This window comes from Urocampus carinirostris, chromosome 12 (assembly GCF_059441175.1).
Source record: "Urocampus carinirostris isolate Australia breed hairy pipefish chromosome 12, RoL_Ucar_1.0, whole genome shotgun sequence".
Lineage (NCBI taxonomy): Eukaryota > Metazoa > Chordata > Actinopteri > Syngnathiformes > Syngnathidae > Urocampus > Urocampus carinirostris.
Window position 1 is genome coordinate 4,313,172 of NC_142360.1, and position 25,410 is coordinate 4,338,581.

The following is a 25,410-nucleotide window of genomic DNA, read 5'->3' on the forward strand; positions in this document are numbered from 1 at the left end:
AAAGTGTTATAGTGGTATTTTGTAGTATTTCTTGAGAAGTAATTTGAAGTATTGCCATACTAGTATCTTTGTAGTATTTCTTCAGTATTTTTAATCACATTGTAGTTGTATTTTGGTAGTGTTTCTCTTGTAATATTTCTGTTATAGTATTTTTTAAACATAGTATTGCTGTGATTGTATTTTTATAGTATTTCTGTCGTTATATTTCTGAAGTATTTTTGTTGTATTTCTGTCGTAAGGGTTAGGGTTAGGTTTAGGGTTAGGGTTGGTAGTATTTCTCTAGCAACATTTCTGTTATAGTATTTTTTTAACTTAGTATTGCTGTAGTCATGTTTTTGTAGTATTTCTATGGTGTTTGACGACAAAATAGTATGATAGGTCCCTGTTTATAAGCGCTAAATTTTATATTTAATTTTGTCGCGATTTTGTGGTATTTTTGTTGTATTTTTGTTGCAGACACACAAAAGGACAATGGGGACAGAATTTTCACACAAAAAGTTTTACTACTAGTATTATATTTACAAATATGCATACCTTCATTATATTTGGACCATTTTTGTTTGGCGGGTCGGATGAGGAAGCCTGATGGCCTGCATGTGGCCCGCGGGCCGTGATTGCGTACACCAGAACTGGGTGCTGAGCACCCCCAAAACTCTCCACCTAAAATTGCCCCTATTTTATGTGTAGTTGACCTTTGAGCGACAAATCCACCTTTATAAAAATAAAAAATAAAACTCTTATTATTCCACACTGACGTCACATCCGGGAAACGTCTCTTTAAGAAGCCACTCACCGACTCGCCGACCTTCTTGAGAGCGAGAAAGAGGGACCGTTTCTCGGACAGATTTCGTGGATATATTCGCTTTTGGAAATCCTACTCGGTTCTTATTTTACATGCCAAAACTGGGGGAACACATTGGACCTTTTCCTTCCACGCGAAGCTTCGCAATTCTCGCAACGGTCTTCGGTAAGTGCCTGCTCACTTTTTATTTTATTTTTTAAACAAACAAGAAACTCCATTCCTATTACTAGACAGTGTTAATGGAAAACATAAATAATATTAACATACAAAAAAAATATCCTAAGGTGCTTGTTGTCAAGGCAGTGCCTTGTAATTTGTGTTATTATATAGTTACCGAACGAGTGTCTAGTGTCATGTTATTCTAAAATAAAATATCGATTTCAAAATAAAATCACTAGCCGGCTGGTATTAATTTAAATCACCACAGAAAACAAAACTAAACTTATTTTAATCGAAAACAAAAATACAAGTATAAAATATAGTTTTGTACTTGTTAGCGCGGTCGCCTGACACGCGGAAGCTCCCTGAATCGCGGAAGCTCCCTGAATCAAAGCCGGGTGGAAACATATGAGAGTGAGGGGCTCCCACTCGGCTGTACTTGCCCAAGACACACCACAGGAATGGTGCTCCTAGTGGTTAGGGGACACACCCACCCACATATCATACCAATGACGTATTTGCCACATTGTTAAAGAAAACTGAGTCATCGACTAGTATTGATAGTGAAAATCTCCTCGGCGGCCGCGAGAGAGCGACCGAGATCTTTTGACGTGGATATATACACACACACGTCTACAACCAACGTGCGTTTAATATCAACAAATGTTAATTTTTGTTTCGCCGTTTTCCCAGAGTCGCCCAATATATATATATATATATATATATATATATATATATAAATAATTCCCCCTTTTTTATATATATTTTCAAACAAATAATTTTACTCATGTGTACATGATTTTGCAAAAAGAAAGTATAATAAAGGACGACTTGCCCACGGATACAAAACCGAACACAAACTATTTATCTCCGCAATGAAAATGTGTTAAAATCAACCGTATGTTATAATAAACCTCTAGAAACTCTCTTGATTATTGTTTTAATGTTACCTATTAATACAAATAATGTTAATTGTAAGTGTTTTAGAAAAGGACGTTGGTTTGTCGTGCTAGGGCTATTTTTTTTGGCATTTTTTAGGGTAAAAGGTCGCATAATATTGGTGGGTACAAAACAATAAATGCTCGATATTGAGGGGACACGTCCCTCCGTCCATGCCAAAGCTACACCCTTGTTTTTGGACTTAAATGAGCCGGAAGTTGCAAACGTCGCATTTGCAACATTGCGTGATAATAATAATAATAATAATAATAGCATTGTCCCTGGCAAATAACAAAGAAATAAGTGTGCAAAAGTACTTATACCTATGTAATCTTTATGCAAAAACGAGCTGATCCAGGCATCCGAGTTGAATATATTTGTATTTATTAATTATTGCATTGGCTTGACTAATAAACTAATAAATGAAGGTGAAACTCTGCAAACGGTTTGTGTACTGTACTCTCTTGCTTCACTCTAAATAAGGAAGCAAATCAAATTCTGCACGGTGCTACTTTCATAACCTCTTTTGTGTGATAAAATTCCGAGGAATGAATTTTCTAAAGAACATAATGTTGCTAATTTTGAGAAATGATTATTTTTTTGCACCACGTCCTCTTATTTAACACTGTGATTTATTATGAATGGCTTCTCACTCACTCCCCCTGCACGTGGGTGTACACCTTGCGCTCTGATTGGTCTGCCGTGCAGGAGGGGTGTGGCCTTGGCTTTGGGATACTTTTAGGAGCTTGAAGGGTATCACTGTCGATCAGGAGCCCGTGAGTCAAAAGTCTCCTCGATTGTCCCAAGTGAAATTTCACGAAAAAAAAACTGGTGGGGTTTACGTTACGGACGATCCTCCACGGTTTTTGTGCTATTCGATCACCCATCCATGTAGCGATTATCTGCGGGGACAGCAAAAAAGCCACGGATCGGCTTACTTCTACGTCTTCTCCCTCGTTGATTGCGCTCCTCATTTTGCATCTCCGCACGACCTTCCAGGTTATCGGATGGACCAGCATCCCAGCGCCCGGAGCTGCACCAGCCGCGGGGCTTCGTCGTCCTGCGAGGCCGCCCCCGCCGAACCCTCCATGAACCTTCACATCGACTCCACCACCGGCACCCACTTCGAGCTCTCGCTTCCCCAGGAGGAGACTGTGGACGGGCTGAAGAGGAGGCTCTCACAGCGGCTCAAAGTACCCAAAGAGAGGCTGGCTTTGCTGCACAAAGAATCGTGAGTTGCAGATTCATGTTAATGGGATCAAATCGTTTTTATGTCGTTTATAAACAACGTTGTGTGCATTGTTTCCAACGGCATTAGACGTGGTAAATAGTACAATGACATTAGCAAGATTGTGGAAAACTAAAGAACTACAATATAATTATGGAGGAAAAGGAACGAGGAACTGTGAATGCTGGAGGGCCCAGGATGCATACTAAACATATCCAAGTATTGGCTCAACAAATCATTTTCCATCATTGTACTTGGCAACTCGTTTTAAAGGGACAGTGTGTACTATTAAGATAGATACTTCATTCATCCCCGTAGGGAAATTCACACTTCCAGCAGTATCCTTGTCTTGAAAAATAAAATAATAAAATAAAAGATATAGAATACAAAAATACACAATATGCCGTGGTGATGTAGAGTGTTTAAATAGTGCTACGGAAAATGTACACTAATAAAAATGGGGTAATATGCAAATGTAGGGGTGGGGTTTATTGTGGGCTTTTATTCCCCGGGTGGAGTTAAAGAGCCTCGTGGCACGAGGAAGAAATTTTCTGCTCAGTCTGTCCGTGGAACATCTCCTAGTGGTAGAAAAACAAGTCACATAACACAAGAAAATCTTAAAATGTCTCAAAGGAAATTAAATGAAATTAAATTAAATGATCTGCATTTATATAGTGCTTTTCAAGTCAATTAAGACTTCCCAAAGCGCTTTACAATGTTCTTCACATTTACCCATTCACACACACCCACACCAAGAGCGGCCGTGCAGCCATGCAAGGCGCCAACCTGCTTATTGGGGGCATTCGGGGTTCAGTGTCTTACCCAAGGACACTTAGACATGTAATACGGAGGAGCCAGGATTCAAACCTGCGATCTCTTGATCCCCAGACGAGGGCTCTACCTCCTGAACTAATGCCGCAAAGGTTACAATTACACCATCCCCTGATCTTTAAAATTTAAAAAAAAAAAACTATTGCTTTTTAAAACAGGCAAAAATACTTAAACTATGATTCAAACATTCCTTTTTATTAGATAGATAGATAGATAGATAGATAGATACTTTATACATCCCCGAAGGGAAATTCACATTTCCAGCAGCATCCCTGAGCTGAGAACAGTACAATAATAAAGCCAAAAGAATACAATATACAAATACCCAGTTTGACATGCAAATGCCCACTGTAGCGTGTTATATAGAGTAACTAAATAGTGCTACACAGAATACATATTGCAGTAAGATTCGGTAATATCCAATGTAGGTGGTGTGGATACTTAAATACTTAAAGTTCAAGAAGTTTTAATTTGTTTTATGAAACGTTAGCCTCACCTAGAGGGAGTTTACATTGATATCCGCCATCTTGCTGCCACGGGTACTGCCAAAAACAAAAACCTACCATACAGGTGGCCCAAAAAAAAATGAGAAGAAAAATGGTGCAGCTTAGTCATTTTAAGTCTCCATAGTTGTATTCTTCCTTGTACCTTTTAGCCCTGGTTTTCGGTTGCATGACACAATACAGTGACATCTAGTGGTCATATAACACACACTGTCCCAAAACGTGTCTTGTAAAAGCACTGTCATCCAGTTTTATTGCCACAAAAAAGCCGCCTTGTGTTATTTTTTCAAATATGTTGGCAGTCATCATCAAAACATCCCTCTTATTGTTTTATCTTCCTCGAAGAAGTGTTCAGGGAATATTTATTGTCCTGGTTGCAGGGCTGCATTGCATCCTTTTGCTTCAGTACGATGCAGTCTTGGAGCTCGCCAAATCATGAGTTTCGGCGCCTATTGCGCAGGTGTAACCGGTATTCGGTGTCTGGTCACCAGGACAGCGCGTCGATGAACCCCTCCTGCCTTCTGAACAGGCAGGCACGAAGGAATTATGCGTGACTCATTCATGCTCGAATTCAGGATGTCAGATTTTATGTACCTCTACGTGTGACTTTTTTTTTTTTGCGTTTTTTCAAGCGGTGTCTCATGTAAGGGTGAGTCATGCTCGCTTGTGTTGCTTGCAGGTTGGGCGCCGCCTAAAGAGAACAGTAGTAAGCTTTCTTGTTTCAAATGCCTTGGAACCATTATTAGCAAGTGGCTGCATGGATGAATTCACAAAGGCACAGGAGAGAACTTAACAAATAGTCTAGTTTTTTGGTTTTAATCTCTACCCGCCCTTGCTTGCCCATTGTAATCACATCATCCGTCCAAACCAGCCATCCCCCACTCCCAAGCCACAATTTTTTTTTAAATCCCCCTTGTAACTGTAGACTGACTAGCGAGTCTGTGCCTGGGGTCTTTGTTCAGCTGCAGGGTGAGATTTGGGTCACTCCACATCATATTACGGCAATTGCGTCATGTCACCTGGAAAGGAAAGTCATTATAGAGGCTTTTTTGATTAGAGATGCATGATTACTGTTTATTCCTACCTATACCTACAATTCATAACTTTGATTTTTTTTAGTGTTTGTGCACGCTATATTCGGATAAAACTGGAAAATAAAGTAATAATGCACATCGGCCAGCTATTTTTAGTGTATCTTTCATTTTTGTTGACAATAAGATCATACAGTAGTACAGGAGTGATTCTTTTTACCTTCAATAATTACAATGTATTGATGTAAGCACCATAACACAGACATATTTATTGTAGAAAAGTCAGAGTATTTTGGGTGTATTCTTAACATCACTTCTAAACATTATACAAGTACTCCAATATTGAATGGCACACATGTGTTTGCAAATAAAAGAAGGGGAACTGGTACTTATCATTTAGCTTTATCTTAGCTGTACATAATAGCTACAGACGCTGCCCTACATACGTACAAGATCGTTCGTAAGTTGAATTTGTTTGTAAGTTGCTTCAGTTCTATATTTTGTAGGTGTAAGGTTTATATAAGTATGTTTAAGGCTTGTATGAGTAACCTGTATTGTCTTGTACTAAAAAAGAAACATTTGATAAAATAATATGCTCTAGAAAGATGAATAATTTTGAGTTTAACTTACTTTTGGAAGATGAGCTTCCAGAGGTAGGCGACTTCCTCCTCCGCGGAAGAAAGTGGCTGAAAAAAAGCGATCCAACCAGTTTCTCAACCTCATCAAGCTTTCTTAATCCACTTTCATTTCAGAAGAAACGACTCACCTCTTCTTTACACTTTACACCAACCATATTGAATGGATGCACGAGATATTAAATAATAAAAATGTCAAAGTTCTTAGCGCTGGAGATACAGTATACTGTAGTGTGTTTACACTCGAACTAGGAAGTGGAAGCCGGATTTCTTCTTTGGGGTGGATGCTGGGTGAGCTCTCACAGCTCCACACGCCGATAGCACTACAATAATGTCCTCTACTCGGAGAAAGGTGCACAAGAGACAAAATCTAACTTGCATCAATGTCTGGATATTTTTCCACATCCCAAAATAAATATTCATATCTACCATTTTCCGTAACTTAAATGGTCTTTAGTTGGAGACCGTCTGTATAATGAATTAAAACTACAAATAATAATACACCTACATCGGACAAATGTAACATATGGCAAATTACTACTGTAGTGGTCAATTAAAGCAAATATATGTCGGCTATCATTTACAAAAGGAGCACAAAACATTGAAATATGCACACTACACTTTGCGTAAGGGTAGTGTAGAAAAGTAACAAATGGTGTTGGAATTAAGACTCGTTTGCAAAGCTGTCAATCGATTAAATCGGAGATCCTGCATAAACAGATGCAGGTATGTGACAAAAAAATCACGATAAACCAAACTAAATTCAATGTACTTGCTAAATTTTAGAAGCCTGGAAAATCGCATTAGCCTGAGCCATGTGATTTGACTATGGTCAAGTTCTCCAGTGTCTCTCGCTCATTGCTGAGAGCAGACAAGACCAAGTTGTGTTACCAATTTTATAGAATATCAAAATATATTCTAATGAGGAGCATAAATGCATCAAATATTTTTTAAAAGTAGTGTCAGCTGATTAAATATCATTTCGTGGCTCTCTGATGCCTGGCCCTCATTTTAAAGAGGAAGAGAGGAGACACAACCAAGTTGTGCTACTACTTCTATAGAAAATCCAAATATAATCTAATAATGAAGAGATATGCGTAACATCTAGTAGTGTAGCCTGATAGTTGAAGGGCGAGCTCTCTGTTGCCTCGCCCACATTATAAAGAGGTATGGAGGAGACACGACCCAGTTGTACTATTACTTCTTTATAGAAAATCAAAATATTCTATTGAGAAATGTAAATACTTCGTACTAACAAGCAGTGTCAAATGATTTTTGATGGGCTAGCTCTCTTATGCCTCTTCCATATTACTGAGTTAAATACCAGAGACAACCAAGTTGTGCTACTACTTCTACAGAAAATCAAAATATATTCTAATCATAAACAGAAATGCTTTAATATCTTAACAAGTAGTGTCACCTGATTGTTGAAGGGCGGGCTCTCTGTTGCCTTGCCCACATTATAATCAGATAGGGAGGGGACACAACCACGTTGTACTACTAGTTCTTCGATAGAAAATCAAAAAATATTTTAATGAGGAACGTAAATGCTTAGAATCATTCTAACAAGTTGTGCCAGCTGACTTTTGATAGGTCAGTTCTCCTATGCCTCTTCCACATTATCGAGAGCTAAATGGCAGACACGACCAAGTTGTGCTACTACCTCTATACAAAATCAAAATATATTCTAATAATGAAGCAAAATCCTTAATATCTTCTTAACAAGTAGTGTCACTTGATTGTTGAAGGGCGAGCTCCCTGTTGCCTCGCCCACATTATAAAGAGGTAGGGAGGGGACACAACCAAGTCTTACTACTACTTGTTCTATAGTAAATCAAAATCAATTCTAATGAGGGATGTAAATGCTTCGAATCGTTCCAAAAAGTTGTGTCGACTGATTTGAATATTATGGCGACGAATATTAGGGTCTTTTTTTTTTTCCATCGAGACGTCACAATTGGCCGTTATGGGTTCGATAACTGTCGTGCATCCCTGTCTTCAATTTTTGAGTTTGTTTAAAGTTTAAAATTACACTCAGTGGCAAACACAGAGAGCCAGCCCCCCTCAACTTGACATTGAATTATGACAGCCGGATCAATACCTCCCCATCACCCTGGGCTCTTTTTCCAAACTACTTTTGAAGTCGGCACGCCCCCGCGGCTGACTGCTGTTTGTGCGTACGTGCGAGTTATTGTCAACGCCATCTAATTACCTCTTTCCTCTCCGATACCCCGCAGCAGACTAAGTTCGGGGAAACTCCAGGATCTCGGCGTCTCCGATGGGAGCAAGTTAACACTCGTACCGACCGTCGAAGCAGGATTAATGGTGAGGCCGACTTGCCTAGCCGTTTTCTACGCCTGCCATTGATTTTATGTCCTGAAGAGATTTGCTTTTGTTTTGCAGTCTCAAGCGTCGAGACCCGAGCAGTCAGTCATGCAAGCCTTGGAGAGCTTAACCGAAACTCAGGTAAGATGTTGCCTGGTTTTGTCTTCCTTGTCAAAAGTGTTTGATCTTGAGTAAGGGCCGGGCGATCAGGGCAAGAGTTTGTCTGAACGGTTAGGATTCGATAATAAATGAGAGACCCGACCAACACATTTGTTTAAAACGTTTGTATTTTATAAAATGTCTGTACATTACTTTAAGAAAAAACATAGCACTCATAAAGGATTCCCGCACATCCTTGAAAAGTCTTAAAAGGAATTGAATTCATTATTCTAAAAATAAAACCTTAATTGGCGTTAAAACATTTTGAATCCAATTTTCGAAAGTCTTAAAAATTGTGAACACGATTTAGTAACATTTACCAATTGTCTTTTTTAAAAATATTACCGATTTGGCAACATTGCGTGACAACAGAAATATCAAAATGGTGATGTGGTTTCAGTCGGGTCTTTCAGAGCAGAGGCATGTCTTGGGTTTGCCTACAATACACATAGCAACTTCGGACAGTGATGTTTACTTTGGACCATAGGAAAGTGGACATTTTTCGGCATGGCTAAAAGCTGTTTTTGTGTGTGGGTGTTTTTTTTTGTGTGTTTCAAATGTGCTTCATAGTCACCTGGTCTTAAATTTAATTTCAGAAAGCATCAAAAAGTCTTAAAAATTCTTGAAGTTAACTTCCCTTAAGCTGTAGGAACCATGTCATCGCTTGTGCAAGAAAATGAATGGGACCAGATATGCCAAAAATTCACAAAGTAACATGCGCGCTGCTGGCCCCACGCTCGCAGCAATAGTCAAGCTTGGATAATGGATTGCAGCTGCACAGGTGCTATTCATTTTAGGCAGAAGGAACTAAAAAAAAGTTCCGCTGCGAATGATACCTATTTGCTCTCTCGGCCTTCGCTTTCAGCAATAGTCGACTGGAAATAATGGATCGTGGTTAAAAGACAGCAGTTCATTTCAGGCGGGCCACAATAGCACAGCATTTATTTTGGGGTTCTGGCCATTGAAGCCATCTGCCGGTCCCTGCTCTCAGCAATCGTTTACCGGGGATAATGTATTGTGGCTGAAAATTGACAAAATTGACTCCAGTTATTGACCTGCCCAATTTTAAATATATACCTAATGCCACACACGCAATGGCTAAGAACATTTTCAGTGACCATTTTGTTGATAACGGACTAAGCTCTGAAGTTTGTTTTTGTTTGCTCATTATTCAATTTTTTTCATTGTTCTTCGATGTTTAATGAAAAATACTTGTAATGGGTAATCGTCAAGTCACGTTTATTTGTGACGCCCTCAATCACATCTGTTCATTACTTTTAACGCATACATAACACTCATACAGGATTCCTGCGGATCCTTAAAGTCTTAAAAGGCATTGAATTCATTATACTAAAAATAAGGCCTGAATTGGCATCAATACTTCTTAAATCCAATTTTCGAAAGTCTTAAAAATTGTCAACACTATTGTCGCTACTATGTTCATTGTTAACTGCTCTATGTAAATAAAACTTGCTTTGTTCTCACTTAGCAAATCATGCAAAAGAACATCACGGATCACAGATGATTGCAAACCATAGACTATTATGACACCATCCCCTGATCTAAAACCTACATGAGGGCAAAGAAAAACTCAAAAACCTCAATATTAAAAAAATACTGAGGCTTTGACGTAAATAGATATGTCAGAAATATTTTTCGGGGGTGGTAATAACCCATAAAAAACCCGACTTCCTTTTGACGTTAGCTTTAAACATGATTTGGTACAAAAATAGGCAAATCCTTTGCTGTTTAGCCCATTCAACATGGATCCAATAATGTCCAAAAAAGCCATGGTCCTGTTCCAGTTTTGTTCCTAAAGAGACCTCTTTGTAGCGTCTTGAATAATCTTGATAATCAAACTGTATTAAAACTACTGAGCAAGCGTGTGGATAATATAATAATAATAACGTAATGTTTATTGAAAGTATTGTTCGATACATTATTCAAAACATGACACAAAACTAATGCTGAGAGTGAGCATGGCCAAATTTGGTCACCTTACGCCCCCTCCCCTAAGAAAATTTGAGAAATCTATCTCTGCCAACCTTTGCTTAAAAGTTTGCACCGAATTTGCACTAACAACCCGGTCAGGCAAAAAAAAAAATCAACATTTTTGGTATCCTGAAAGAAATAGTTTCCATGCAAGTTGCTGGTAGGTCTAGGTACCTGTAACTTGTATCTGTGGCCACGTAAACCATCAACACGACAGAACTCAAAAAATTGATCATAGCGCACATTGATCATTCCATGTAGTACTTCGAACACAAAAATTAAATCAAATCGAATTCTGCGGAGCTCCAGAATAAGATAAGAGGGTACTCGGGTGGTTTGGACACATGGAGAGGATTGATGAGGAGCGAATGTTGAAGAGCTACAGAGCAGAAATTAATGGAAGGAGACCAAGAGGAAGGCTGCGATTGACGTGGATGGATGGTGTGCACTGGTGGAAAGAAGTCTAAATGTAGTGGAAGCTAGTGCTCTTGTTGGTGATAGGAATGAGTGGAGATGTTTTGTAAAAGGATAGTGGGATGTTTGGACGCGTTCTAAGGCATGGCCAGGGCACCCGTGTGATGCGGCAGGGGTAAACCAGTGAAAGCTGTCGGACCCTGCTGTTGAACAGAAGAGTGTGTTGTGTCACCCTGACCTGAGTGACATGGCCGCTTTCTTGTGTCCCGTTTCATCTGGAGGGACGAAAGCATGACCAACTTGGGTGCCGATGTGCTTAACTTGTTTGGTTGTTTGGGCACTTGGGTTGGTCATAGTCCAAACATTTTTGTGTGTGTGTTTTTTTTTGTGCTACTTTTTCCCTTTTTTATTTTCTTTGTTTTTGTGTTTGTCCTGCTGTCGGTCACCCCTCTCGAGGACCAGGTTAGATAGATAGATAGATTGATAGATAGATAGATTAAAACTACTTCTGGGTGGAAGCTTGGTCTTTACTCACGTTTTCTTGATATGATAGGGAATAGTGTTATACATTTTAAAGATTTTGTCCTCACGATAAAAACAACAATTATCGTTAATAAATCTGAAAACAACTCTATGCACTTATGGAGGACATGTTGAGTCATCCGTCGTCTCTTCCTGTTGACACGCGACCAGGTTGTTGCGTCACCGGAGATCCGGTCGTTTCTTTTGTCAGATTGCTCTGACCGTCTTACAAAGACAATGCGCTAGAGGAACCAGGCCAATTAAAGCAGAAAAAGGGCTAGCGCGGAAGTGTGAGCTAAGCTAGCGTATCGTGTGTTTTTGTGAGAAGGGGGCAACTATCAGCTATGGATGAGCTGCTAAAGCACAAGCCTCTTTTGCTTGTGTTAATCTGTGGCGCTTAGTTAAAGCCAGTGAGGGACATGTGTTAAGAAGTAACTGGGCGCAATTAAAAAAACCGTGTCTGTTGTATAGTTACCGCTAGTGGTGTAAAAACGACCTTGTTACTCTAAATCGGGGTCTCAAATTTGCGGCACCAGGATGATAGTTTGAGGCCCCTGCCGTTATATGAAGGTTTACGGGACAGTGTGTACAGAGACTCGGTGACCAAAACGGAGCATATTACTTTTGAAAAGAAGTAGGACAGTTAAAAAGAAAACAATAAAGGACAAGAAAGAAAAAAGAGGGAAAAGAAATAATACAGAGTAAAACTCCAGAAAAAAAGGGAAAATAAAATTGAAAAAAATAAAGAAAATAAAAAAGTGAAAAAGATAAATTTTGTGTTTGTTTCCCTTTCTATTTTCTTTCTTTTCCTTCTTTCCTTTTTTTCTTTCATTTTCATTTATTTGCTTTCTTCTCCTACTTTTCTTTTTATTCCAATATTCCTGTTTTGCCACCTCTTCCCTATTTTTTATTCTTTTAAAACCAATATTTATCTTCCATTTTTAGCCAGTCTTTTTCAAAGAAAGACAAAAGGTAGAAGTAAGAGTGCTTTTTTGCTCAATTTCAGTCTCTGTAGTTCGTAGTCCTGGACTAACTTTTGGTTGCTCTTCACATAGCAGCAACATCTTTAAAGAACTTAAGATATTTGGCTGCCATCTTGCTACTACAGAACCCTAGATGACCATTTTGCAAAGCTAGCGTGATCAAGATGTGCTATGAGCACTTGATGGCCACTCACATTCCACAGATGAGCCTTGCATAGTCCCCTGAATGAGACATTTTCCATTTTCCACTGTTTCCTTCTCTGGCAGCTTATGTCAGCTTTTTTTAATGCATGTTATGGCTCTCCACTAGCCACTATTGTCATTGTTAGCTGCTCCGTGTAAATAATTTTTTATTTGTCCTTACTCAGCAGGTCATGCAAAAGAACATCACGGAGTTCCGTGTTTCAGGGTTCCAACGCTTAACTAATTACGGTTTCCTCTCAATCTTTTACTGGCCTTTTTAGTAGCTTCTCCAGCTAGCCGCTAAAGTTAGCCGCTTACATCAGCTCTGACCAATTCCAGCTATTTGCTCTTTGCAGTCACTCCTGCTTGTATCCAGCTCGCGCGGTCTTTTGTTGTTGTCATTTTTTACCTTTCACTGTTTCCTTCTCTAGTCAATCGTTTCAGCTGCTTGGCTGCAGGCCATTTTCTCACTTATAGCTTTTTTTGTTAGCTGTCTGCAGGGATCAACACCTGGGTGGAATCCATCCTCGTTCTCGCAAGAAAATATGGAAGTAGGCTTCTGAATTTTGGCATATGCTATCATTCGGGCTTCTGTAGTGTCTTCTTTGAATGCACAGACTTCAGTTCCCTTTAAGATACAGAGACCTCTAGTGGTGAATTATCACACACTTTCATTTGAAGATGTAACTTTTTCTCTATTTGGGACTAACTTTTTACGCTGTATATGTTTGACCTGGAGCTGCAAGATAATTAAAGGCTTGGAACTGATTGCAATTTGCTGGTTTGTGAAACGAGAACAGATTCTGTCCCAATTCTGCTCCCTCATGAGAACTTTGTAGCAGTGAAGAAGCTACGTAATGACTTCACGTGTGTAGGTGTGTGTCAATGGATGGGTGCTAAAGCTTTAGAGCAGCTGTGGGCTGCCTATCCAGCGTTTAATCTTTGTGTCTTTATGGTCAGATGATGCATCGCCTTAGAATAGTCATCAACCCTATCTTTGCTCCTAGCTTAGTCATTCGCGTGTGCACTTCTTGTGAGATTTCCATTATGAGTGTGTTTCCATTGCCTTAGATTTTGTGCAAAATACTAGTTCTGGAATAGGAAACCAATACTGGTCACATGGGAATTTTGAAACTAAATCGAGGGTTTATGCTATTATCAGGTATTTTTTTTGTTTGTTTCCCTCTCCAGGTTTGAGGTAGGCAGGTATATTATGAAGGGTCTTGCCTAAGGACACTTACTGGCTTTATATTTGACCCCCTCCTACCTCCCGCATGCAAGTCTGGAGACTTAATCACTGTACTACCAGCTCATTAACCCTTATTCCATATAAGGGTTCTCAAAACGAGAGCATAGCTCGTGTGTTCCTTTTTTGTTGATTGACATTTCTTCAACACACAAATATCAAAAAGCCATGATACTGTCGTCCATGTCTGTTAAGTTAAAACTTTAATAAGAAAAGTCATTCATGGAATATGAATGCCGAGGTCTTGAGTTTTTCCTTGCCCTCCTGTCAGTTTTAGATCAGGGGATATTGTAATGATAGTCTGTGGTTTGCAATAATCTGTGGTCTGTGCAGCCCTTTGAGACAGCTTGTTATTGAGGGCTATACAAATAAACATGACATGACTTGTGTAATAGTGTCATATAAATTCCAGTCCTATGACCTATGAGTGATAATTAGGACAAACCATCATATTTTAAAATAGTTCACAAAAATCATAAAGAATAGTAACTAAATGCTATACGTGTGTGTGTGTGTGTGTGTGTGTGTGTGTGTGTGTGTGTGTGTGTGTGTGTGTGTGTGTGTGTGTGTGTGTGTGTGTGTGTGTGTGTGTGTGTGTGTGTGTGTGTGTGTGTGTGTGTGTGTGTGTGTGTGTGTGTGTGTGTGTGTGTGTGTGTGTGTGTGTGTGTGTGTGTGTGTGTGTGTGTGTGTGTGTGTGTGTGTGTGTGTGTGTGTGTAGAGCACGGAGCCACAGTGGTTAGCGCATGTGTGGCACAGTTCAAGTCATGGGAACCTCTTGCGTGGGTTCAAGTCTAGCTCCAGACTTCCTGTGCGGAGTTTGTATGTTCTCCCCGTGCTTGCATGGGTTTTCCTCCGGGCACTCCGGTTTCCTCCCACATTCCAAAAACATGCATTTCAGGTGAATTGGCCGGTCCAAATTTTCCCTAGGTGTGAATGAGCAAGTGAGTTGTCTGTCCCCGTGTGCCCTGCGATTGGCTGGCAACTAGTTCAGGGTTCAGCCAAAAGCATCTCTGTTATGCCATGAGGCAAACCATAAGAATCATATGAAATCGACCAGTGGCAGACAGGCATCTTAGTGACTTATCGCGTTGTCATGCGACCACATTTTGTATGTTTCTATGGTTATCATGTTTTGCCTTTATTTCTATAAACAACTCCTTATTCCTAATTATCTCCCCGATTGGTATGGGTATGGCTCTATTCCTTCGCCAAAGTTATGATGCGTTCGTCTTCTTCATATTTCCTGATAATTGCAAGCTTAGGGTCATGGTTATGTTTTTGCTTTTCCCTTTAGCATCTGCAAGGTATTAGGGCTGATGGTGAAACAAGTTAGTTTGTTACACATGATTACGACCTGGAAATGGAGAGAGAAGGGAAGAATTGTTGGGAAGGGATTTCAATAGCGTATTGGCATCTTCTTGATGCTGTGAAACAAATGGCAGACCATCATTTTATATGACACCGGCCAATAGAAGACAGGCATCTTAGAGACTTATAAGCCATGTGACTCAAACAGTATTATGCGTGAACACCGCAAAGTATTAATTGTTGAACAAATTTAGGGCAATTGAACGTAAAATGTCGTTACAAGGAACCGAAAAAATCCTCCTATTCCACATCATGACATACGTATAAAATTAGCAGTCTTCTTCTTTTTTTAAACTACAATTTTTCCACAAAACAATAAAACTTGACCTCCGTCTTCTAGATATAGGCTACTAATTAGGAGCAATAGATGCAAGAAAGGTTGGTGTCAGAAAGCTAATTCAATCAGTGAAAGTGCAAGGTCTGTTGTTGATGCTCATGGTCCTCCAACTTCCTGTTCTATGTATTGCTGTTTTTTCTACAATTTTATCTTCTGCTCAGTCGAAAACCTAATGTATTTATTTTGAGTTTTTGTTACATTGTTCGTGAATTACTCGTAAATGCAAAGACAAAATTTGTCTTTATGGAAATTGTACAAATGTCCCCTGTAATTTGCAAAAATCACAATCATTCAGGGTCAATGCGGTCAGGCAGATAACAGGGTAAAAGGTTACAATGAACTCAATTCCTTTAGTGTGTTTTTATCCAAAGAAATTGATTCCGCTTCATAATTCATGAAGCGGAACGGGACGCTATAAATGGCGGGTGAGATTTGATTGGAAAAAACAAAGACTCAAAGCTTTCTCCGTTTCGTCCCCCACCCTGCCATTCCTCTTTAATGCTCGGGCTATCAAAAATCAATCAATGCACTTAGCTCTTTAAAGTGTCCGACACGATAACTGATACCACTATACACTTAAAATAGCCTCGGGGAAATGTGTGGGTGTGTTTAGGGGTGGGGTCAAAGGAGTTGGATGGAGTAGCTTGAGAGGCTAACCTATGAACCCTCCCAGACTTTTTCATATCCTGTAAACACCCACATGTTTCTCGGACTTCAGTAGGACTTAGAGACCGTGGATATTGTTTGCTAGTTGCATTATCTTCACAATGAAATGTGCCCTCAAAGGTACTGTCAGGTAACAGATCGAGAGTGAGTGGTATTATTTCAGTTCAAAGGCTATTGCTAAATTTTTGAGCTTATTTGGACTGTTGCTAACGGTTGTCACGACAATATCCGCTTCCCACTTATAATGCTGTACTTCACAGGCTCACGACACCAAGGGGTTGAAAAATATTCCGTGATCCATTATCCCGATCGCATATTACTGCGAGCGGGGGACGGAAGAGTGCAAATTTTGTCAGGCCAGATGGCTCTTTTTTGTTGTTCCATCCACCCAAAAAAATAAACTCAGGGTTTGTATGTGTGCTTGAAATCTTTGAATATGTTTGAATTTTGTGTCAAGTGCCTGAAAACCTTTAAAATTCTTGCTATATGATGTTGCTCTGCAGTCTGACTTGATAGACCACGCATTAAACAAAGAAGTATAAAAAAGAAAATGTCAGCTTAAAATCGACACCGCTGGCTCAAATCCAATTAATTTATAAAGCACATTTGCAAGCAGGCTTTTCCTGATTGTTTCAGGAACTAAAATTTATATTAACCGGATGTTTTCCACTTTGGTCTGAAATAACTATCGAATGCCGGGATTTATCCATGAATTGAAGTTGCCAGAATACTATTAACAAAACGGGAGTACAACCATTTTAAAAGTGCAGCTCTCAATTAAACTCCCACCGCCTCAGTTTGACCGCGGTGACAAGGACAATCCCGGCCGCTTTGAATTCCTGCTCTGCTACCTCACGAGAGACTCGACTGTTTGACATCTTAGCGACGTTAAGCTTCTTCCTACTGACAGCCCTTCAAAGCACAGCTCTAGGCCGAGCTACTCTCATCAACGTTCTACGTTTTGCTGTGTACTCCACTATACATTTAAGAGGATTCTTTCTCCTGTCCCGAAACTGATGAGATGTCTCTTAGGAAACTCAAAAGAGGAAAGCCCGGAGCGGTATATCCATAATTTGCGGTGTATGTTGGCGGCCATTTCTAACTATTGATCTTGGCATTGGACAGAAGCGGGAGGATTTTACAGATGACGTTAATCTGTTCTGCGGTGGTGATCTTAAAGTGAGATTGTTGTATAGTGGGGAATGGAAAACTCTAGTAATTGGCTAATGCTTTCCAGGTAAAACGATTTTGGATACACATATTAAGCATTTTATACAGTAAGTGCTAATTGTATGCAATATGTGTTTGTATGATATCATAATTAAATACTGTTCAGGTAAAGAAAAATTAAATGCCTTCGATGTGACGTAAGCTGGTACAGTGGAGTTAGTGGGTGGATACAAAGGGGGAGGAGATGGCAGATTTAAATGAAAACTGATTTTAAAACTTGTGAGGATTTCCATGCTTTTATAAGAGTCTTTCGCTTTATTTGCCTCCTTATTCTCAATAATTGTCCCGATCATTGTTTGGTAACGGCCGAATTTCTTGGGTAACGATGTCGTCGTCATACTTTATAACCGCATCTTTTGTTTTCATGGTCAGCATGTTTTTGCTTCTTCCTTTTGCACCCTGTTTCTCAAATAGTGGGGCGCAATGCTGTGTCAGGGTGGGCGTGTCCGACCTAAACCATTTTTTAAATCTTTTTTTTTTTTTTTTTAAATGCACCTCCACTACATTAGGGGTCCGTAACGCTTTTATTGGCAGTGTGCGCTCCGTGGCAAATAAGTTGTTTGCAAAGAGCAATAGAACATAGTGCAAAACGTAAGGTGTAAAAAAAACCTTAAGTTACGAAAGTAGTTATGAAAATTATAAAGTGATTGGTTTCCTCTTCCTTCGGTTAGGGGACATGGCAGAAGATGATGGAGTATTGCATCGCCGACTAAGTCTCCTGAACAAAGCGAGAGAAGGGCATTGTGGGAAGGAGTTCTGCTCCTAGCACACACAGTATTAGACCAACCAGTAGCAGACAACCATCACATATGACGTTGACCAATAGCAGGCAGGCATTTAAGAGACATGAGGCATGTAACTCGCACAGCCCTACGCACAAACATGTACGTTGGTTATCCTGTTTTTGCTTCTCAGTGCAAGTAGTGTTGTTAGTCTTATGGCGGGGACAAATTCAAATGAAATATTTTTCCACATTTTAATATAAAAGCCTTGTAAGGTGGCGACACCATGTATGTCCCTTCTCAGTGCACATTGACAAGAGAATAAAACCAAACCAGACAGGCAGAAGGCATCACCCTTACCATCCCCCTTGGTTGCCCTTCCCCCTCATGCAGCCACCTCTTTGTTCACGTCTTAAAGCATCAAACTGGCAAACCCTTGGAGGCGTCACCATGATTGGCTCTTGAACCATTTTATTCCATCGCATTCATCGGCGGAATCGCCGCATCTTCTCGAATCGATGCCTCGGCCTGGGCTGCGAATCGACAAATTTCCCCTTGAACGCTAACAGATTGCTTCGGAAGGAGGCCTTGTTTCGCCATCCCCGAGGAGGACGCTTGTGTAGCTGACCCATTTTAAAACTTACACATTTTGTCCTCGTGCACGCTTCCTTCATCCTTGCAATCTTCCTCGAGACCGATCTCGCTCACGATTTCGGTCTCTGGGCTTAGTGATGCAAATGAGGGAGAAGTGAAAGTCTGACGAGGAACCTCCGGGGTCATACGTCTTAGTTGGGGCGGTTTGGGAAGTTATTGAGTTATGCAATAGGAAAAGGATTTAATCATTGTGAGAGTCTGCCAGAAAAGATTAAAAGGCCTTTTATTGAATGTTAATTTGCACACATGCATGTTAACAATTAGCATTAGCACAGGCTTGGGTTCCAAGAAATTAAACCTTTCAAAACTGAATTATTGGCAATATATGGGGTTTTAAATGTTATGTCAAACGCTTAAAAGCCACAAATATTCTAATAATGCTGAGTAAAGGTATATTGTGTATCACTTAGTGCCCCGTAGTGGTCAAAAAACATCATTTATTTTTAATTATTTTTCAAATCTATCATACTAACCTGCATTTTTGAAGATACCCACATGTCAATTTTTTTTTCATTTATTATACATAACACAAGGTCCGTCTGGCGGGAGCTGGCATTATGGTCCGACATCTTGCTTATTAGGGTACCCCAAAAAATGAGAAGCAAAATTTTGCGTCTAGCTTTTTCACTGAGTCTCCGTAATTTGTTATCCTCCTTGCGCTTTGTAGCACTCGTTTTTTGTTTCACTACACAATACAGAAACATCAAGCGGTCCAATATTACACGGTGTCCCTTTAAGCTTGTGTGGATAAGGACTATATGTTCACTGACAGTATTAAAATGTACCCTTAACATAAACACTGTTAGTGTAGTGTGTACAAGACAAAAACAATGTTTTGGTAATTTTCATGTTCTGTCCCATAAACACTACAAAAGGTCCATTTACTTTGGTTTATATACAGCCTTTGTTGGTTATTTGTGGTGTACCATTGGTCTATCTATTTTGGTTATATCCCTCAAAAGGGGTGACCGACAGCCAGACAAACACATACAATAACAAAGAAAATAAAAAAGAGAAAAAATGGCAGAAAACACACAAAAAGTTTTGGACCATGGCCACCCAAATGCCCAAACACCCAAACAAGTCACGCACCTCGGCACCCAAGTTGGTCATGCTTTCGTCCCAACACACTTTTCTGTTCAACAGCAGCGCCCGACAGCTCTCACTAGTTTACCCCTGCCGCACCATACGGGTGCCCTGCCCATCCCTTAGAACGCGTCCAAACATCCCACTATCCTTTTCCGATATTTCTCCACTCATTTCTATCACCAACAAGAGCTCTAGCTTCCACTAGATTTAGACCTCTTTCCTGCAGTGCACTCACACCATCCATCCACGTCAATCGCGGTCTTCCTCTTGGTCTCCTTCTGTTCTGTAGATCCTCTTCAACATTCGCTCCTCATCCAACCTCTCCATGTATCCAAACCAACAGAGTACTCTCTTATCCACAGGCTTGCACACTACTACTACAGTTCTGTCTCTCACAATTTCACAATACCATTGGTAATGGACATATTTTCAGCCATAAATGTTTTGGGTGAACCATACGAGCCACCGGGTATATGGAGTTAGCCGTGACATGCTTCTATTTCCCTACCAAACGATATTTCTTTCTTTGTGCACCCTATACGAGTCACGTGCATTATTCAAAGTATTGTTAACTATTCAAAATTATCTTTTGTGGCTCCTAAATTGGCTGCATGTTTTTGAAAACCTTGGAAAGTAAGTTTATTTTCTGGAAAATACGTTTTGTCTTCGAGAATGGTGATTTACCTTTTTGTTGGTTAATAATGAGAATTAAAACGAAAAATAAAAAGCAGATAATGACAGAGGCCTTGTCAACAGTGTTAATAAGACTGTAACACAGCCTTTTTGCACTTGTGTAATCCCCTTTTGTGATGTATTATTGCATAGCAGAACAAAGACAAATAAATGGGGGTCGTGGTCGAGGCTTCCATTGTGCATCCTCCGGCATTCATTTTTAATGCCCGCCTCTTTCACCAAGAACAATTTTTCCATCTATAGTCGGGACTGCCATTGTTGGGTTTTTTTTATTATTTTGCCGGAGCTTTTGTGATTCGAGTAGCAGACGTCACGACGAAGTGGGAGGACGGAGACGGGAAAACTGCACACGTTGTGGTTGCTATTGTGTATAATGAGGTCAGATAGGTTATAATCATAAGGTTATAAGGAGGAATGAAAGATTTGTGCAGGAGAATTGGCCTAATATCACCATTTCTATGTTCCCCAATTATTGGTTATGCTAGCTCAGCATTGCTATTCTTGTTTTCCCATAAATGATTTTGAAAACAAATGGCAACCACTTTTCCCTCAGGATTTCCAGTAGCTAGGTTGTTGTCATGTGATCGTCCCCCGCCCATCTGTGGTGGTAGCCAATGAGATCCGGTCTTTCCCATATCGAGGCCACTCTCGTTTCTGCTCTGCTTGACCACAAGGAGCGGCTTCAGTGTTATGAATGCTGTTTCCTGCCCGTCTCTGTTTAATATCTGGCAGTGTTTTCCGTGCCAGGCTGTCTAATGGGGTCTTTGAAGACCCTCCCCCGACTGTTTTACTGTAGACCCCCTGCATATGAGTCTTACTGTAGACACCCTGCATACGACAAAAATAGTTGAGATCGAAAGTGAAACTGCCATATAGCTGGGATATAAATCAATGGTTGTCTAAAGTCATCTGAAACCCCAGATAAAACATTTAAAATAAACAAATATTACATAGTAGCATTTAAATAACTTTTAAAAAATTGTGTTTACCTTCTGGTGTGACGTTACTTGAACTGGTACAGTGGAGTAGCTGGCGGATGCCAAGGGGATTAAAAGTACAACTGATTTTAAAACTTGTGCAGATTGTCATGCGCTTTAAAGACTTTGTTGCTTTAATCCCCCTTTGCGTGCATCTTTGTTGTCTGTGTGGATAATCATCATCGCATCTTAAGTATTGTATTGCAGATTCGTACAAAAAAACAATTTGGCGCAGTGCTCAGTCAGTAAAGACATAAATCCATAAATAAACCTCCATTTTTTTAAAGGAGGGACAAAAAAAAAATCAAACAAACCATTTGGTATCCTTCTGAACCAAGATCATGCTATATAATTAGCAGCAGTAGAAATATAAATGAAACAAATACTATGTGCATTTTGTAAAGAACATTTAGTGGTTAACTGCAAAGTCTGTAACAAAAGGACATGTTTTTAGCAGTTTTGAAATCCTTTCATTTCAAATAAGTTTGTCAGGCACAGTCTGGCATAACGTGCAAACCCCTTTACAGCACAATTTACATAAAATGGACAATGCATGCAATCAACTGTTTTTGCTGAGGTTTTTGAGTTTTTCTTGCCGTCATGTAGGTTTTAGATCGGTGGATGGTGTAATGATAGTCTGTAATTCGCAAAAATCTGTGATCTCTGCAGCCCTTTCAGACTCCTTGTGATTAAGGGCATCACCAATAAATATGACTTGACATGTTGGTTTAAGATCAGGTAAATGTAATCCTGTGCAGTCCTTTGAGACATTTTTGTGATTAACGGCTACATAAATAAATGTGACTTGACTTGACTTGACTCAAATATTAATTAATATTACCGAGGGGAGTCAGACTCATTCGTTCAACTCTCCCGCTGTTTTCTTTTAATGTTCAATCATCGCTGAGGTACTGAATGCTAAAATGCTCCCAAACCTGAAGAAAGAATTGTTGGTTCGCGTACCTGATGTCGCCGCCACCATTTCTGTATGTTGTTGTTGTATGTCGCTAGAGACAGAGACGCTATTGCGCATGAGCAATTTTCAGCACAGATCATAATTATGTATTCCACACTGTTTAGAGAAAATGACGCATGGCGGGGTTGCTAGATCCCGAGGTGTCTACTGTATTAGATTTTATAGTTTTTACTCTGGCGTGTTCATGGAAACGTCCTCGACAGGTGCCCAGAATATATTTGCAGGGGACGGCAAGGTCCTCCCTCCGCCCCTTCAAACCTCTCTATCCTCTTTGCTGCCTCACAAAGCTGCTCAGTTGTTCATGAATGTCAGCTAGGCACTGCCAGCTCCCTCCATCTTCTCCCCCTTCTTTCCTCCCCCCCTTCCTTATCTCCAGCGCCTTACTCCGCTTAGTGTGCAAAGGAAGAACGACTGCAAATGAGTTTCTTGAACCACAGGGACCCCAATAAATAAAACTGTCAGCCTGAGATGTCGAAATGGAAAAAAGAGAGGAGGATCCAGAGGCACATCCTCACTGAATATTTCATCACCCACCAATACTCTCTGACACCCTGCCCCCCACTCGCCCGCATTTGTTCGCCATCCCCCTTTCCTCCTCCTTTTTTCACTGCCCCTTATCACACTCTTCCCCCATCGCCTCTTGGCAACCACGGCATCATTCTTAACAATATACAAACCACTCGAGAAGCAAGGGCGCTTCTCTGGAAAAAAAAAGCCATTAGTTACACCTACCCAGATTAATGACACCCGAAAGTAGCATGTTAAAGTATCTAGATAGATACAAATGACCGTATATACTCTCATTGAAGCCGACCCTTTAAAACTGCTTAAAAAGCAGAGACACTCCATATCAATTTTGCCTTCAGACCACTCCAAAATGTACTTCTCTATTCTCGGTCCTGCCAAAGACAATTTTTTTCCGCAGGCATGGTGTATTGCAAGTGTAATTTTAAAAAAGACTAAATTTCAACACTCTTTTACCGTAAATTCTCACATTTGCCCCATTGATTAAGTTGGTTTGTTGTTTCATGTATAAGCCACACACACCTCCCCACGCCCTGCCTAGCATTCGCTACTGGTGACACTAAACCAAATATGTACATATAAACTGACCCCTGATTTCAGTATTTGTTTTTTTACTTATAAATAAGGCTTGGATGCGTGTATACAGGCTTGGGAGAGTATCTCCATGATTAAGAATTCAGTGTCCTTATATTCTGTCCTTGAGACACCACCATAACTCATCAGCTGTACTTTGAAGGAATATATACAAACTTGCTGGTGATGTTTACTTGGTGATGGCTATATGAAGATGTTTTCACGAATAGTCTTCCCTTTGTATGTAGCAGTGTAATGCAACATATTGAAACAGAAGTAGAATTATGATATTTTACTAGTAACACTTTGCAGCACTCATTACAGAGAAAAGTAATTGCATTCCGAGAGCGTGTTCCTTTGTAACACGTTAGTCCCAACACTGCCATTCGCTACTGGTGACACACAACCAAATCGACGCGTATAACTGACCCCCTGATGTCAGTATTTCCTTTTAAAGTTTCATATACGGTAGGAAAATATCAGTAGGGAGAAATTATGTATACTCTGCTTGTGATGTGCCACTGTAACTGTACCCAGTTGGATTGTAGTAAGATATAAACCCCTAGCCTAGAGTTGTGTTGCTGGTGGATTGAGGGTAGTATAATGCTTCGTGAGTAAGGGAGGTACCGTCAAAGGGAAGAAGATGATCTCCTTTTTTAAAGTAGCGGAGTTTTGCAATATTGTAATGACTGTCGAGTTTTCATAGAGCGTTACAGTACTCCTAACCAAGACAAGTAATTTCGTTCCAGGAAAGCGTTATTCCCAACGCCGTAGAGAAGTTGCTTTTGTAAATCTTTGGAATCCAAGTGCAAGGAGAAGCACGGATGGAGGAGAAAACGGGGAGAGGGGTTTGAGGTTGGAAATGCCTCCAAGCTTCTCTTTTGTTTGCCTGTGATGTTCCAGAAAGCTCTATCTGGTGTTTGTACTGACGTCAACGCTATCCGTCCAAATCGGCTTCTGAGAGCAGACAGGCGTGTTTGGACTGGAGCGGAGCTGCTATAGCCGAGACCTCTGGGAATCACTCACGGGCTAGCACGACAGCTCTCGAAACAGAAGCCCCCCCGACCACCAAAAAAAAAAATCTAAATCGCAGTCCGTCTGGAAGAGGCTTGTTGCTGCACGATGTGGCTGCTGGCAAGCAGACTGTGCTGCACCATCCCCAACCGCCCCTTCCCTCAGGAAACTGGGCCCTGTTTCAGGTGTTCCACTCGTCAACCCACCCCCAGATCTTCTCTGTATTGCACACAAAATCATACTCGTTATTTACCCTTTCTACTCTCCAATTTCGCCCCCATTTGATTTGTTTTGTCTAAAGAAAAAGGTCACGACGGTGCAGAAATGTTTGTCTGGAGAGCCTTTAGTGAGTCAGACACAGCATTTTGCAAATATTTCTACCTCAGAAACTCAAGTGTGGGGGACCCAATTGAGTTTGAGAGTAAGTATTGAAAAAAATTAGTGGAAAAGGTGAAAAAATACTCAGCAGCGTTTGTTTTTAATCTTCTTCGACCCTGTCAGCTGCTTGGTCTATTGAACATGTACTTAAATATCATTTTAGAAACAAGGATGCCTATTAGCTCAGACATGGCTAGATAAAATATTTGCTTTTGTGGCTGCTGGAAATTTGTATTTGAGTTCCAATTGTTCTATT

The 25,410-nt window shown here is 40.2% G+C and overlaps 1 protein-coding gene across 2 annotated transcripts in view; it reads left to right on the top strand.

The window, feature by feature from the left end:
• The first annotated feature begins 814 nt into the window (after nucleotides 1-814).
• The window catches only part of midn (midnolin), a 52,200-nt gene continuing 27,604 nt past the window's right edge, over nucleotides 815-25,410 (top strand). The window contains exons 1-4 of one of the 2 annotated variants that reach the window (XM_088349318.1): nucleotides 815-967; nucleotides 2,900-3,131; nucleotides 8,366-8,453; nucleotides 8,532-8,594. In XM_088349318.1, coding sequence (XP_088205444.1) covers nucleotides 895-967; nucleotides 2,900-3,131; nucleotides 8,366-8,453; nucleotides 8,532-8,594 — 456 coding nt within the window. In that variant the 5' untranslated portion in view covers nucleotides 815-894. The remainder of the gene's footprint in view (nucleotides 968-2,899; nucleotides 3,132-8,365; nucleotides 8,454-8,531; nucleotides 8,595-25,410) is intronic. The other variant, XM_088349319.1, reaches the window with a different exon arrangement.